This window comes from Anser brachyrhynchus (genome assembly GCF_964034855.1).
Source record: "Anser brachyrhynchus genome assembly, chromosome: 1".
In the NCBI taxonomy this organism is placed as follows: domain Eukaryota; kingdom Metazoa; phylum Chordata; class Aves; order Anseriformes; family Anatidae; genus Anser; species Anser brachyrhynchus.
This window is the reverse complement of record NC_137694.1, coordinates 142373696-142389854: the sequence shown is the minus strand read 5'-3', so window position 1 is coordinate 142389854 and position 16159 is coordinate 142373696. Positions and strand designations below refer to the sequence as shown.

Sequence of the window (16159 nt, the reverse complement as noted above, 5' to 3'; positions counted from 1 at the left end):
CATATTTCTCATTCACATGTCTGAAATCAAAGTTCTTAAGCCTGTGTCCTGATGCCATGGTCATTATTAGTTTATGAACTAAACTGGTAAATCAAAATTCAAAATCAAAGTTTATGAACTAAACTGGTAAATCAAAATTCAAAGTTTGAGTTTTGGCAAAATGATTTACCAGATGGGCATTTAGTATTGAAAGAGAGATACAAAACGGAAAGTGTTTTAAGTATTGTTTTCTACAAGGTTTTTCTTTCTGCCTTCCTTCCCACTTTTCCCATCACACCCAAGTATTTTCTTTTTCTGGAGTGAATCGCTGCAACTCCTTTCTTTTCTGCTTTACTTTGCATTTAAGTGTTTAGGAATTTTGGGAGATGAATCTCTGAACTGTTTTCTCATAGTTGTATCACCAAGTGAAGTTGTTTTGAAGAAAAGGAGAAGGATTACCTTATGTTTAACTATTCCCTTCTTCACCCTTTAAAGGTTTGGAGACACCTCACTGCAAGAAGTAATTAACATGGAAAGCTTAGTGCGGTTGAATTCGTATTTTGAGCAGTTCAAGGAAGTTTTGCCTGATGATTGTAAGTATTTGATAATCCACAGCAAATTTGGTTGAACAGCGGTTCAGGCTGATGTTCTTGTTTGCTTGCTTCGAGTTAGGTGCTTACACGTTGATGATAGGCTGGAGTCAGTAACCTCTAAGAAATGATGCGACTCTATTTTAATACATTAGTACTAAGTAGAGTAAATTCAATTTTTTTGAAGTTCAGTCTGATTATCTTTCCTTTTTTAAATTTACTTTTGCACCTAAGTGGCATTATGTATTGTATAAACATACAGATAGTAACATACTATGAGGGGAAGGCAAAAATGTGACAGGTCATAGCAGCAGCACTTCTATGTGCAGTTTTTGGTCATGTTCTGTTGATGACCTGTACAGAGAGCAACTGACATTTTGGGGAACTTCTTAATCACTTTCCCTCTGCTTATTTGGCACTTGCATGAAATCGTTGCATCTGCAGCCAACAACAGAGAAGTCTAGAACCTGAAAGAGAGACAGTAGCTACAAGCTTGAACTTCACTGGCTGTATAGGAAAATGTCTTGCTTACTGTATTTTGAGGAGGCAGTGGAATAAGCTGCCCCCAGAAACGGTGAGAATTCATTGGTTTGTTATCAGTAGTACCAAACATCTTGTAAGCTGATTTCATGGGTTCCACAACTGCAGTTTATTGCAGAAATAGAATATTTTGATGCAGATGAGAGCTCTCTCTTCCCAGTTGTTCACAATTGCGCATAATAATTTCTCTGAAATTTAGCTGCAAAATTTTAAACTGTGTTTTACTATATGGTAGTCTAGCATCAGATTTTCTTGTAAACTTCAGAAGTTAATTAGTTAACATTGATTTTTCTTCCACTTTTCTCCCCATTCCTTCCTGTTTCTGTCCATAGTCTTTCATAACATATTTCTCATTCAGTTCCTTCCTCTCCTTCTTGGTTTAACTTGCCTTTTTTTTTTTTTTTAACTTCAGTCGTTTTCGTCATTCTCAAACCTCTTATGCAGTCATCTGTTAACTTTTGCCTTTTTCTGTAAACATCTTTTATTCTGCAGTCTGTTTTCCGTCCTGTAATTTGTTCATTCTTTTCCATGGCTTTTGAATTCTGTTTTATCGTTACACTTACTCTCCTCTGTTTGTAAGGAGCACCGGTGCCACAACTTTGACCTTCTCATTTGCCAGTAACACTTCCTCCTTATACCAGAGGTTTTTCCTCAAGCAGCTTGAAATTCTGAATAAAACTAGAGGCAGTGTTGGACAGGTGGTGTTGACATGCACCTTAACAGTAAAACAAAAGAAAACAGTCTTGTGTCCACCTGCCTTTTCTCCTTCAGTCCAGTTACCTGTCATTACACTAAACTCCCTGCCACATGAGATGAATACCACTAAGGGGAAAAATCTGCCCTCTGCCTAAACTTCATTCTGCTTCACTGTTTGTCCTGGGTCAGTGCAGACATATTTTTGCAATCCAGCTTGGATAAATGTTTTGTGGTTATAAACACTGAGCAAAAATTTGGAGTAGAAGTGTGAAAAAAATACTGCAGGTGTCCCAGCAGATTTGTTAGAGATACTCTGTGAAAAGCTGGGACTATATGGACAAACCTTGGGATTGTGCTTGTCCTAAGAAAGGTCTGAGAGTATGTTTGGTACCTCCTCTGTGGTGATATTTGGGTTGTATGTAGTGAAACATGCTTTTCCATGAAGCTTGTCAATAGAAAATAATGTTTTCTTTAACTAGAAGACCAGCTGGTAGTATATTATACTATGATATAGTATATTATGACCAGCTGGTAGTATAGCCTGTGTAAGTTTGGGAAGAAAAAAAAGCAACAACAAAAAAGCTCATTCTAGGGGTCAAGTGAAGTATCTGCTGGCAGCTTGTGGAAAATGTTCCCTTCGAGAACAATGCATAAGGAAAGTTGATGCCTGCTCCACTGTCCTTTTTCTGAAAAATGTGTGCTATGAGTTCTAAGCACTGCAGAATTTCCAACAAGCCAGCTACTGCCATAGTTGCTCCATTAGATCTCCTTGTCTTTAGACATACCTGGATAGATGGTCTGTGCCCTCTTTTCAATCACAAATATGTCTTTCCAGGTGTATAGTTTACATAGAGCAGACCAGGACAGGCACAATATTAGCTTACATACTATTTGAGATGAGAAAAGATGTGTCCCAAACTAAAACCTCATATACCACCCATGCAGGGACTTTTTAACACAGCAGTTTTCTAACAGTGCATACCACCTTATTTATCCAGTCACAACTTTAGTTGGTGTCCTCTGTAGATAACCCTTAAAAAAAAGAAAAAGACCTATTTAATACTTATCGTTGGTTGTCATTGAGTACATTGCTACATGTGTGAGAGACAATGTGTAGCACTTCAAACATGTAGGCATGAGACGGCTGTTGAAAACACTCTGGCATGCTGAAAAATTTCAACAGCTTTATTTGCACTTACTGAAATATTAATAAATGAATTTTGGCAGTTCTATTGGAGTGTGTGTTTCTTGTAACCGAAAACTGCCTAGGCTGCAAATTGAATATGTGAGCAGAACATAAACTGATACCTTTAGGGTTTCTGTGGAGACATATATGTTATCCTATCACCTCTGAGGGGGGAATGATACAGTTACATGTTTATGCACAGTTCTGAGCAGTATGTCAAAGGAAGTATGCCCAGGACACACCAAACAAGACAATATACCAATCTTTCTCCCTTTGTTCCCTCTATTACTATATTGCCATCATTATTCTGGATCTCTGAATTTTTAAATAACCTGAATGCATATTTCCAATTGAGTTTAATTAAACTTGAATTTGGTTTGTTAGTGTTACTAAGTAATTAAGAATTGGGTTAGTTGTAAGCTTTGATAGCTTCAAGAAAACATGACTGCCTTTCCAATGGACATATAGGAACACTTCTCTTTATAAAAGTTGAATACAACTAAATAAGTGGAGTTTGTGTTTTTTGTATTATAGGTCTACCTCGATCTCGTAGTCAGACGTGCCTGCCTGAACTGTTAAGATTTCTGGGACAAAATGTACATGCAAGGAAAAATAAGAATGTCGATATCCTTTGGCAAGCTGCTGAGGTATTTATTAGTCTAAGCATCTCTGTATAGTTCAGTTGATTTTTTTGTATATGTGCCTATTTTCTCCTTTTTTATTACTGATATGTTTAGATTTCATCATTTGCATGCATGTTGTTTGGAAATGCTGCCTTGCTCCCCTGGCCATGGGGAGATAAAGAAAATGTTTTTATTTTCACATCACTATTTTCCCTACAACTCATGCAACAAAGTACTGCTGCACCAAAGTTGACAACTTTTGACATCACAGTCCTACAAAAGATTTTTGTCTATGTAGGGAGGAGAAATACAGGTGTGTTCTCTGATGGAAAATTATACTTGAGGAAGGAATGATGAATTTCATATCTCGTTTCTAGATATGCCGCAGACTAAACGGTGTTCGGTTTACGAGCTGTAAAAGTGCCAAGGATAGGACTGCCATGTCGGTCACCCTAGAGCAGTGTTTGATCCTACAGCATGAACATGGAATGGCCCCACAGGTCTTCACCCAGGCTCTGGAGTGTATGAGGAGGTAAGAGATTGACTGTGTCCCTTATTCCTAAATGAGGAACCGTGCAAACTGCAGAGGAGCAGTGGTGTCTGTTTCTATCAAAAGAAACAAAAAGAAAAATAAAGCTAGAAAGCTGCAAAACTGGCTGCTAGGATTCATCCCTCACTTGCATGTATTAGTGTGTTTTATATGGTAAAGCTGGCGGTTCCCAGATTTGCATCAGGTGGGTTTTAGTTTTCAATAGTGAATTGGAAGTTTTCAGAGAAGCATGTAAAAACATGTTTTCAGTTAATGCTGAGCTTAACAGAACAGAAAAGTGATGCTTCTCTGAAAATTGTTTACTGAGGTTGCCTTTACTGTCATAGTAGTGGGTTTCTTAGTTCTAGATTAGGCAAGTTTGTCCGAGGTGACTTGTATGTTGTTCGTTGAAACATAGACACCTGCAGTTTGCACTGGGTTGCCACCATGTATTCTTTAGCAGTGAAACACTTTGCTCACTGGGCAAAACGTTAGTGTGAGTGTTTCACAATACAGCACCCAAATTTCATCACAGCGTGTCAGTGTGCTGTTGTCATATCGATATAATGATGTTCTGTATTCTGAAGCAGCAGAGATGTTTGCAGAGTTAACTACTGTACTAAAAAAATCTGTTTACTGTTGTTCAATGCCTTGTTTCAAGCACTGCTGGAAAACTCCGTAACTCACATACCAAAAGAAAGGATAAGAAATCTAGCTTTAGTCTTTATCAATGTAGTTCAACAATGCTGTTCAGTCCTGTTTTTCAACATTCACTCTTACTGAATGTACTGTACTGTGTGTCTTCTCACCAAATTCTCTAGAGTGTTCAATTCTCTTATCCTTTCTGTATGTTTTTGCTGTTTGACCCTTTCTTACTGTTCAGTTACTTAGAAGGAAAATATCTCGTATAGTAGTACTTGCAGCATCTCACACTAAAAATTTGATTTTCATTTCTACATCTAACTGGATGTCACCGGACTTTTTTATTTTCACGTTTTTGCTGCACTTTTTGCTGGATCATTACACAGTTGCTCCAGGACATGAAAACTGTGTATCCAGAGACTAGCTGAACCTTAATATTAGAAAAAAAAAAAAAAGACAGCTTGGACCAGCTTTGTGAGGGAGAAGTTACTGACTTAAAAATGGAGCTAAGTGTCTCTCAGATATCTCATTATTTAAATTACGCAACTTGTTGACTGAGACACCTGAAACAAAAAGCTTTGTTGCACAGTTTCAGTAAAGTTGTTATTAAAACAGTTTAGTAAGTTTTGAATAAAAACTGAACAAGTATATTGCTAGAAATCTTGCTATTTTCTTTAAGTTGGTTACTGAGTTAATATTTTTTAATGCAGTCATGGTCACAGTAGAGAAAGAGATCAATAATAACATTGTTTTGGACCATCAATTTAATTTAACACAAAATCAAATAAAGCATTGACACAAGAAACACATTGCTTTATGTCAACCAACATTGGGATGTTGAAAGTGGGCCAGCTTAATCAAAACGTTTGGCTGACATGTTCTAGCAGCATCGGGAACTTGCTCTAATAGGTGAAAGATGTGTCATTCTCTTCTGTTAAATTGTTGACCAAGAGGGATTGTGCAGAACAAATACTGAGTAGACCTGATGGAATACAAAGATTGGATGGGTTTTCATCAAGCCCATCACTCTTCCTCACATCTCATTGATTTTCAGGGTAGGACGTGATTTGTTGTTGTTTGTGTGTTTTTTTTCATAAGTTCTCCAATTCTATTCGGAAACAATGGCACAGAATTAACAAAGCTTGAAGAGACATATAGGATTACAAAACAAATATGTAGGAACCCAACTCCACCCAAAACCATTTCAACATGGACAGGATGACCTGACCAAGATGACATATACAGGAAGTGAAAGAGTTGCAATTTACTTTTAGGGCATTCAAAAAGCTTCCTTTTTCTGGTAACTGGGACCTTTGATTTATGTAGTTGTACTAGAAAAGGAAGGCTTGGTTCAATCTTGAATCCTTCGGAATTTTCTGGGCCAGCTGGAAGGTCAGGGAAGAAGTTATGAGAGTCAAAGACTTGAAGTGTTTCATCTCTTTGCTGGGAAGTTTCCAGAGAAGAAAAGCATCTTTTCTTACAAGATCCTTTTGCTCTATGGGCTGCAGTTTCCTTCAGGAAGTATCCGGCTATTATGTTGTGGGGTCCTCCATGTGAATGTCTGCCTGGCCATGGTCCTTTCCACGGGCTGCAGGGGAACCTGCTCAGGTGCCTGGAGCACCTCCTGCCCCCTTCTCTGACTTCAGTGATTGTAGGGTTGTTTCTGGCACTTTTTTTTTTTTCCTTGCTTCTCACTTCCATGCGGCATATCCTGTTCCTTAAGTATGTTTTCCCAGCGACAGCACCAGCGTGGCTGCCAGGCCCAGCTGTGCCCTGTGGTGGGGCCATTGGAGCCAGTTGGAACCAGCCTTGTCCAGCACGGGATGGCCCTGGCCTCTTTTCACAGACAGCCCCCCGGTTTGTCACCCCACCTCATTGCCTGCACCCAATACAAATATTTTGGGAAATCGCTCAGGATTCATGTTTTGGTTTTGATAAAAACACATTTTTAGTTGGGCCAATATACAGAACTGTTCCTGAATCTTGGAGAATAAACCAAAGCGCTGCTGCCTTATTATTCTTTGAAGCATACTGACAGTATATCAGGTGTATAAAGTTTTCCCTGCCTTTGTGGGAACTCTGGGGAACTGATTTTGTAATCTACGAACAAAATAACACAGGGCAGGTTACCTGAAGAAGTGTATCCCCCGATAGGCCCTCTGTGCTCAAAGCAACGTAGGAAGCAGGGGCATAATGAGATGGGCTGTGCAACATCTTCCCTTCACACGTGTACATTGGGGCACTCCAGAAACAGGTATTTTGGGAAGTGTATTGATACACACTTGAATTCATTCTGAAGCTGAAAAACAAGCGGGTGGTTTGGGTGTTGTGGTTTTTTTTGTTTATGTGTTGAGCAAGTAGTTAGGAGGTTAAAGTATTTCACTGCAGCTCACATGGAAAGATGTTTGAAAGGGTCAAATACGACAATGGTTATTCATGTTCAGCTTGCTTTTCAGAGCTCCACTTTTTTGCAGCATGCGGGAGCATGGCAGAGCAGCATGGGATATTGCTTGGTAATCTGAAAGAATGAACATGGAAAACCATTTATGTTCAACCTACATGTGTTTATTTTCAGTAGACTACAGTACTTCTTTCTTATTTTTCTCTTTTATTCTCTTTCCCTCTCCTTATATCTGTAATTGTGCTGATATATATTTTTGAGATGTTTTTCCACTCTTTCTTTACTTCATATTCTGGTTTTGTTGTGGCTTCTTCCATCTTTTTTTCATCTTCTTGACCACCTTGTGTTGCCATCTCTTTTTATACATTCATTTGCATGTCCGTCTTCCTTTCTGTTTTATTTTCCCTCCTCCCAACCTTCTTCCTTTTCACAGCATTGGAACACGGGAGGTAGTCACCCAGAAGAACTTGAGTGGCTTGGTGCCCATCCGAGATTTCAGACTAGATCCCAGCCTCCTCTACTCTATTCCTTTACTAGCTCTCAGCCCCAATTTACTGATTGTGTGGCTGTTTCTGAGCATAGCATACCTGGTGGCCAGATTACGTTGCAAGTGAAGATAAAGTTAAAATAAAAACAAAAACAAAACAAAATATTGCTTGAATGTGTATTGCCACTTGGTACCTGCTGGACAAAGGAATGTGTCATAGCATTGTCTGCCAAGAATTATTATTATGCCTTACAATTTTACGTTTCTATTGTACTAAACTGTAAATATACATCAAATTATTTTATCAAAAAGAATTGTATCGAAACTTTAAATTATTGTTCTGCTTTCAGTGCTTGTAACATAGTCTGACATTTGGCCTGTTACCTCGTTACTTTAGCCGGCCTGAAGATCTCTTACCAAATATAGTTTTGTGTTATTTGTTTCATGTATTCCAGAGAAAGGAACTCTGAAAAAAAATTTGTATCTTTTGTATATCAAAGATGTATGGTAATCTTGCCTTTCATTTTTACGAGGTATGAAGAGAAAAATAAAAATATGGGTGGGGTTTATAAGAAATTATAAGAAATTTATTTAAAGAAATAAACAAATTTCTACCTTCATTTCAAAGCATAATAGCCAAATTACATTATTATTATACAGTTTGTAGAACCATAGTCGTGTTCCTTTCTCATGGTTAAGTATGTTCCAGTAGACTAGTGTACCCACTCAAAATGCAACTTGCGGTGTGCTGCATGCAGAATTATTTCATTATATTTGTAGATCTGCGTTTTGTAATGTACTAAAGACATAATGACTTGTGGTTAGGGAGAGTATGTAATCGGCAGAGCCTGCTAATGATCCATTATCAGTTTCAGGTGCTTTGTTATATAACTTACTCTGGAACAGGGTCATTGTCATCCTACTGAAGTTAGTCTTCAGTATTTCAGGCGAGAAAATGAAGCTGTTAATTAGCTCCTTCATTTAGGTGGGTTCTAGGTTTTCCATTGGGCTTTGTGTTAATGACACTAGGCTAAATATTATTGTTATTTTCACTGTTAAGTGTTGGACAGCTTTAATAAATGATGATGTTGATAGATGGTGACTTAGAGATAAATGAATTATGGTAAGTTAACGTTTATTTAAGTGGTGATACTAAAGAAACTTACCAAATTTAGTCATGAACGATGGTAGAAGAAATTTGATCACCATTTATATCTAACACCAACCTGGCAGATGCCTGTTTAAATTGAAGGGTTTTGTTGATGTAGTGGTCTGGAAGAGCTTGTCAATAGCAATAGTTCATCAAAGACCTAACCTCATTTAACATAGTTTGCTAATTTCATAAAGGGATTTACTTTGCTTGGTGCCTGAGATGACAGAAAATTGGGCTTGATGACTTGAGAAGAACTCTTGTAGTACTGTGATTTCTAATTTCTACTGTTACTGACTCACTCAGAAAACATAGGTAGCTGCAGCTTGTATTATTAATTTTAATCAATTTTGAAAGCTTCTGAAAGAGGCAAGCCTAAAAAAGTAGAGAAAAAATAAGATAAAATCAAATGCTGAATTTGGTAAATATTCTGACTAATTAAAGTACATATTTATATTTGTGTCTTCATGAAATAAGGCTGTACAGTACACCATCTCCTGGTATTTTTCTCACTATTCTTCAAATGTTGTTTTTAAAATAGAAAAAAAAAGCCCACAAAGACGTGTGTATATATATATACACACACACACACACACACACACTATTTATTTATTATTTTAATGAACTTAGGCAAAGCCTTACTGCTGATGAGATTTAAAATCATAATATGATGGTAATGGTCATTTCCGCATCCTGTGCTGCTACCCAGTACCACTGCATCTCTGTACAAATCATTTCTTGTCTCTGAAGAAGACTGGTTCATTTGCTATGTGTACCAAAATCTATTTTTTCACACATTGAAGGAATGTCAGGTTGCACTGTAGCCTTGTTGTAGCAATGCATTGAATGTCCTGGGTTCAATCTAACAAGGTGTGAAAGTAACTTTAGCAGGAGCATCTCCACTGAACTCCCTGGAACAATTAATCTGTTTTAAAATAAAGTATGAAGTGACTTTGCTTGTGACTGTTGATAGGCCAGATTAGGACTACCCCTAAATGAATTTAGAAAGAAAGCCTCGACCTTTTGAAAACAGTGTGTTGGGGAGGGGGTTCCTAAACTTCAGTAGGGGCAAGTTTTGTTTTTCTTTTTAGCTCGGTTTGTGCTTTCACTCAGGGTTTCAGATTTAAAACGCTGCAGTGCATACTGCCCACGTGCCTCTGGCAGAACCACGGCACATGAAGTGGTGTGAAACATGTCTTTGTCACTGAACGTGGTCAATAACCAGATGCAGTGGAATAGGTAATGAACAGGACGATCCACCTCCGACTGAAAATGCTCAGTCAGCATCCTGTTATGTTTTATTTAAGCTTGATGGTTTCATTACTACACTGAAACATATTTTCTGCTAATTCTTGATTAATCTATTTGTCTGCAACAGTTGGCGAGGGTGTCTGTAAAACAGAAAACAATGTCGTAGAGACAGTGTCATAATGTACGGTCCATTCTATAAAAGACCGTCACAGAATACACTGCAGAGACAAATTTCAGATATAAACTGTTCCTTGGAATGAAAAGTTATGGTGCCAATACATTGTGAAGCTAGGTGGTATATATATATATGTATATCTGTAACAGAGCTACAGTCGGTTTAATTAACCAAAATCAGACGAACAATGAGATCAGGAAGAGCAGAGAGCTTTCACACTGAGCCAGGATCCAAACCCTCCTTTTAAAAGAGATTACTGACATTTACCTGATACCTGCTGCAGCCACCTCCAAGACAGGAGCAACAGGACATTTCCACCATAAGATTGTGTACTGTACACTTGGTCATGAACCTTCACTATTAAATGGTTGTTTAGGTTCCAGTTCTCTATCAGGGAAAGATGTTCTCATGCAAGCCTAATTTGATTTATAATATATATTTAAAACAGTGCTTCCTCTTTGTATGTCTGTTTTGGATATAATCAAAGGAACTTTGATGTAGATTTACAATTGTAAAGAAGCCTTATAACTGGAGTAATATTTTTTTTTATCGTAGCGCAGGACGTCTTTGTAATGTGGGGCAGTTGCACCGAAACATTGGGTAGAAGTTAAGCTCTACGTTCTGCACAGCTTTGTTTCATTGGGGTGATGACTGCCAACGCAGCCAATCTTTTTTGCACCCACACAAAGCTGATATTTCATGATTAAGATTTTTTTTTTTAAATATGCTGGTTTTCAAGTCAATTTATGCATGCAGAGATAACTGGAAAGCCATTATTTTTGTATCAGCTCTAATCTTTAAGTAAGTTCTGATAATACCAACATGCAGGGAACAGGAGAATTACTTTAAAGCTCCTTTGGAGAGATCAGCAATTTTTCTTTTTCAGCTTAATGTACTAATAAATTAGCAGAACTGCTTTTAAGCAATCTTTTGGGATCCCTTGTGCAATGAAGCGGCATGTGAACTCCACAACAGTATACCTGGAAATACATGAAACCTCCGTAAAAGAACTTTTTCAGTAGATGCACTGCTGCTTTTTAGAAATGCAAAACTAGCAACCAGACATAGCATGTGTCCATTCTGTGTGCTTCTTACTAGCATTGTATGATGAGTCATCATTTTTAATATTTGCAGTGGCAAATTAATTAAACGCTCATTAAATATAACCAACTTTTTTTTTTTAATGCTATAAAATAACCAGTTCATTTCATCTTAGTTTAAGTCTTTTTTTTTTCTTTTTCCTTTTTACTGCTGTCATTTTTTTGTGCTTGTTTTTTTTCCCCAGCGAGGGTTGTCGGCGAGAAAATACAATGAAGAATGTTGGATGTCGCAAGTATGCGTTTAATTCCCTGCAACTGAAGGCTTTCCCAAAGTATTACAGGCCTCCAGAAGGAACTTATGGAAAAGTTGAAACATAAGCATACCATGTCCTTTAATTGCTGTTCCATTAAACTCTGTGGATACACTCTAGATTAACACCTGATTCTGTCATCCAGAAGAGATAAATAACCTTTTTGTACGTTTCACTAGGTTATACAGAGCATGTTACTTACCGAATTGGAATCTATAGTAACAGTTATTCTGACACCTTAGCTTGAGAATAGTGTGATGACTGTGCCCATTTAAATAGCCTCCAGTGTATGTAAGATGAGCAGATATTGTACTACTCGGTAATTACCTATATGCAAAGCGCTAGGTACCTCCTGGATGGGCAAGGACTCTATGAATGGCATTTAGGCAGCTGTTTCACACAACATCTTTTTATACTGAGTTGACTTGAGATTGAGCTTTTCATAAACTTTTTAAAACAGAGTAAAACTCAAAAGTTGTAAATAAAAAGAGATTGGAACCTGGGCAGTCTAATAACTGTAGAATGCATCGTTACAATCAAGAAACAGGTGTTTAACTTTTAAAAATAATCAGCACAATAAAAGCCAGGAGTAGAAATCGTTTCACTGTATATAGGATACCATCTTGATAAATGAAAATAATAATGCATAAAAGGCATATGAGGTCTAGTTTCTAGTTCTGTCCAAATAAAGACAAATTCCTGTCATTTTCAGCACAAAAGGACTTTAGCAAACATCTTAACCAGTTTTTAAAAGTGTTTTTCAAAAACGTCATGATGCTTAACCATTGATGCCAGCAACAGTTCCCCCAGCCCTTCCCAACTATAACATGTTGAGTATGTCTCATGGTACTGTAAATTAATTAACACATTTTTTTATCCATGGCTTTTTTATAATCGCTTCTGGATTGTAAGCATTAGTATATCAGGAGGTTAAATTTTTTTGACTGATTTTTTTTCAGTATCTGTCAATTCGAAAATGCTCAGAATGCCCAGCACATCCCTGTTACTCCATAACAAAAATTTGTTTCTGGTATTTTAGGACTGTAAAAAATAGCTTTGCATTTTACCTTACTGAATGTTCAGAATCATGTGTGGGCAGCATGACTATTTTCAGAATATTTCTGAAGAAGATAGCAATGTCCCATTTTGATAGAAAGTAAGTCATGTGCTAATGCACGAGAACCTCAGATGTGTTCTAGCCTAAGACTAAGGTGATCAGTTTGATAGCATTTGATAAAAAATGTTCAACAGATCTCCTTGGAAATCATGTCCCAACGAATGCCTTCGAAGATGAGATACCTTCTTAAAAAGCAGCTAAACATTAAGTTCCAAATTTTAACAGGATTAGATCATTCCTAGCTAGCTTCATCCAGCCCACTGTGCCCTCCCCCTCTTGGTTTCTAGGACAGAAAAATCTGGTCGTTTGTTCTTGTGAGAGTAGCAACAGCCAGGTAAGTATATGGCTGGCTTCTTTCTCCCTCGCACTGATGTTTGTCTGTGCTGTCACTGCTCTATCAGTCATGTTCATTCTGCTCCCATACAGGTTTGGGGGTTTTAAGTCTAGCAGTTTTTGCATTTTGCTTTCTGCAGTTTAACACTGAGCAGCATGTCACAACGCCAGTTAAGAGAGTTCTGCTGAACTAGGTTGTTACCACTTCTTCAGTCTTTCTAGGAGAACAAAACAAAAAATTCTGTGCAAATTCAATGCATTTGTACCCAACCTGAACAAATCATCTGTAGAAGAACAGTCCCTTGGAAACTTTATGGACCTGTTCTCCAACTAATAAATGTGTTGCTTTTTTTTTGGTTTTTGCAAATACGTAAACAAATATACAGTGGAAAAACTTTTCAGTGGGATTTCTTTAGACATTATTCCATTAGTTCTGCTCAACCTTCAGTCCCTGGCCTGTTATTAAATGCTACATTTATTTTTGTATAAACTATACTCTTTGTATCCCTTAGTTTTTATGAGTTGATGATTTTATTTTGTATATTTCAAACATAGTTAATATTTTAAGTCCTGTATTGTTACACTAAAAACCTTCCAATGTTCAGCTTCAGAAGAAAATACCAAGAGGTCTGTTGTAACAATTAGCAGAGCCACTCTCTTAGGTTGTGGCCAACAATCATTAGACCTACTCTAGAGCTTAGTGAGCCTTTATTTATTTTGTATACCAGTGTAATCAGAAAAAGTTCCCGACTTTTCTATATGCATGGTTTTCGCTGACCTTTTTAAAGTGGTGGCATACCAGTCTCGAGTATTGTGTTATTTTGTTTAAAATATTCTGATTTTAGTACGCTTACATGTAAAACATCATCGTCCAGCTAACGTTTTATATATACAACGGTGTCAGTACATGCACGTCAATGGCTTGTTTTAAAGGGCATAATGAACAGTAAGATCTTGAGCAGTTCATCGACAAAGAAAAACTGTGAAACTTTAAATCCACATAGGAGACTTCACAGGGGTGAAGTAAGCTTTTCTGTTGCACAGGAGAGGCAAATTTAAGGATTACTGTAAAATGAAGTTCTGTCTAATGTTCTTTTTTGAGTAATTTTTTAAATTATAAAACATACAAAGGTAAAAAAAAAAAGTTGCCAAGTATGTTCTGTGTATGTTCTGTGAAAGTACCTACAGCACAGTTGCCTTTTGTTTCATTTATACATGTAAAATTATTGTATAATACAACACTGTTTTGTCCCAACACAATTGTATTTGCCAAGCTTTGTGCATTGAAATATTTTTATTTATTTGTTTTTGGGCAGTATTAATATATCATAAACATATGGCTACTGTTTTATATATTCTAGTTCATCCAATCCATGTATGCTGTAAATGTGCTAGTCTTTAGGATGAAAACCAATAAAGAACTGACAAGAATAACAGATGGTGGCTTACTTTTACTGCTTTGGGGGTGAATTAATCAATGCTTTCAGGTTGCTTGGCTTGACATGCTTTATCTGTCGGAGAATATATGAAGTTGTTTGTGGAGATATTTTTACACGGATTTGCAAGTTGGGAACTCCTAAACCCTGCCGCTATCAATTTTCTGCAGTGAACTCAGGCACTGGTTTGTCCCATGCGCTGTACGGTCTGCAGCAACAGTTAAAGAAGTGGTAAGAGATTTGGGGGTTTCGAGCTTGTTTCTTCTCCGTTCATCTTCTGTAACACCTTCCTGAGCTTCCGTCTCCATTTTGCACTCTTTCTTCCAGTAACAATTCCTCCTCTCTTCTTCAGTCAACGCATCCCTACAGCAGCTTTGGTAGCTATGCTGCTTTTCAGTAGAGATGGGTTGTCATTGTTTATTCTCATTTTGATATCAGATTAAATAAATTTCATGTGGGAGTGTAACAGACAATCATCCAAAGCATTCGGGTTTCAATAAAATAAAAAGAATAGAACATAAATATTGAATTCTTATGTCACTGGATGTTTGAGAATTGCCAAATATAATTTTATTTGTGTGATAGAAGACCGAAGGCCACAGATGGGGAATGACTTCTATGAATTTCTTTTTCAGGTTACACAAAGAAAAACAGTACCAGGGAAAAAAAAAAGAAAAAAAAAAACACACTGATTTTGTTAAAGATGCAGAAAGAGGAGATGCTTGACAGGTGGGATTTCCTAAATGGAATATACAAAATACATCTACATATGTGTGTGGGTATATATACATACATTAGTATTTCGTGACTTTTTAACTGGTGTCAAAAAAAGTTCATTTTAATTTAAAATAATCAAAATCCTACAAAAATAACGTTTTGGATTTTGATGCATACTCATAGCAATGATGAGCACTGGGATTCGTGGGTCTGCAGAACAGAGCTGGTTCCCACGTTGCCATGAGTTTCGTTAAGCGATGCTTTTAACCTGGGGCTATTGATTAGTGCTCGACTCACCGGAGCCACCCGGGGTGCCTGCAGTGACTCGGTGTAAGCACAACGTAACCGCTCTGTTCACAACGTGAGACCCTCAGGTGCTGCTTAGCATAAAATGCAGGGTAACCCCTAAGAATAAGGGTTAGTTACAGATGAAAAAGCATCGGGGGTCTCTTCTGTGGGACAAAGATGCCTTCAATATTTGCATTGCCCTCTTCTTACAGCTGCATACAATACACAAATCACCCAGCTCAGCCAGCCACCAGACTGCACGTTGTGCACAAATACAATTCGCTGCCAAGCAGTTGCTCCACAGAAGATTCATGTGCTGAGGGTTTTAAATCATGTTCAATCACAACAGAAATACAATGCTTAAAGACCTGACTTTCATAACCAGTTTTTAATGCCCCAGAGCTGACGTACCAAGCACGTACCTCTCTCCTAACATAAAAATGTTGCTGTGTAGCTCTTGCCATGAGGTGTTTAAAAGATGGCTGGAAGTTTAACATCACTAAAGGGCAATCTGAGCTGTTAGAGAAGTGGTTTGTCGCTGGTTTGAAGTTGATGTACGTCTCCACAAAGACTGCGTCTTTCCAAACCCAAGGCAACGAGGAATCCAGGCAGCCTGTGTAGCTACGGCTATGCGAAGGGCACGGGTACGTCCAGAGGTTATCACCACC

The 16159-nt window shown here is 37.6% G+C and overlaps 1 protein-coding gene across 10 annotated transcripts in view; it reads left to right on the top strand.

Moving 5' to 3' along the window:
• Positions 1–14488, top strand: part of INPP4A (inositol polyphosphate-4-phosphatase type I A) — a 52678-nt gene extending 38190 nt beyond the window's left edge. For 8 of the 10 annotated variants that reach the window (XM_080575495.1, XM_080575503.1, XM_080575496.1 and 5 more), the window contains 4 exons: positions 475–572; positions 3526–3638; positions 3992–4146; positions 11535–14488. In XM_080575495.1, coding sequence (XP_080431621.1) covers positions 475–572; positions 3526–3638; positions 3992–4146; positions 11535–11667 — 499 coding nt within the window. In that variant the 3' untranslated portion in view covers positions 11668–14488. Of the gene's footprint in view, positions 1–474; positions 573–3525; positions 3639–3991; positions 4147–7619; positions 10968–11534 lie in introns of those variants that run through there. The other 2 variants (XM_080575498.1, XM_080575497.1) reach the window with 1 other exon arrangement.
• Positions 14489–16159: the final 1671 nt, after the last annotated feature.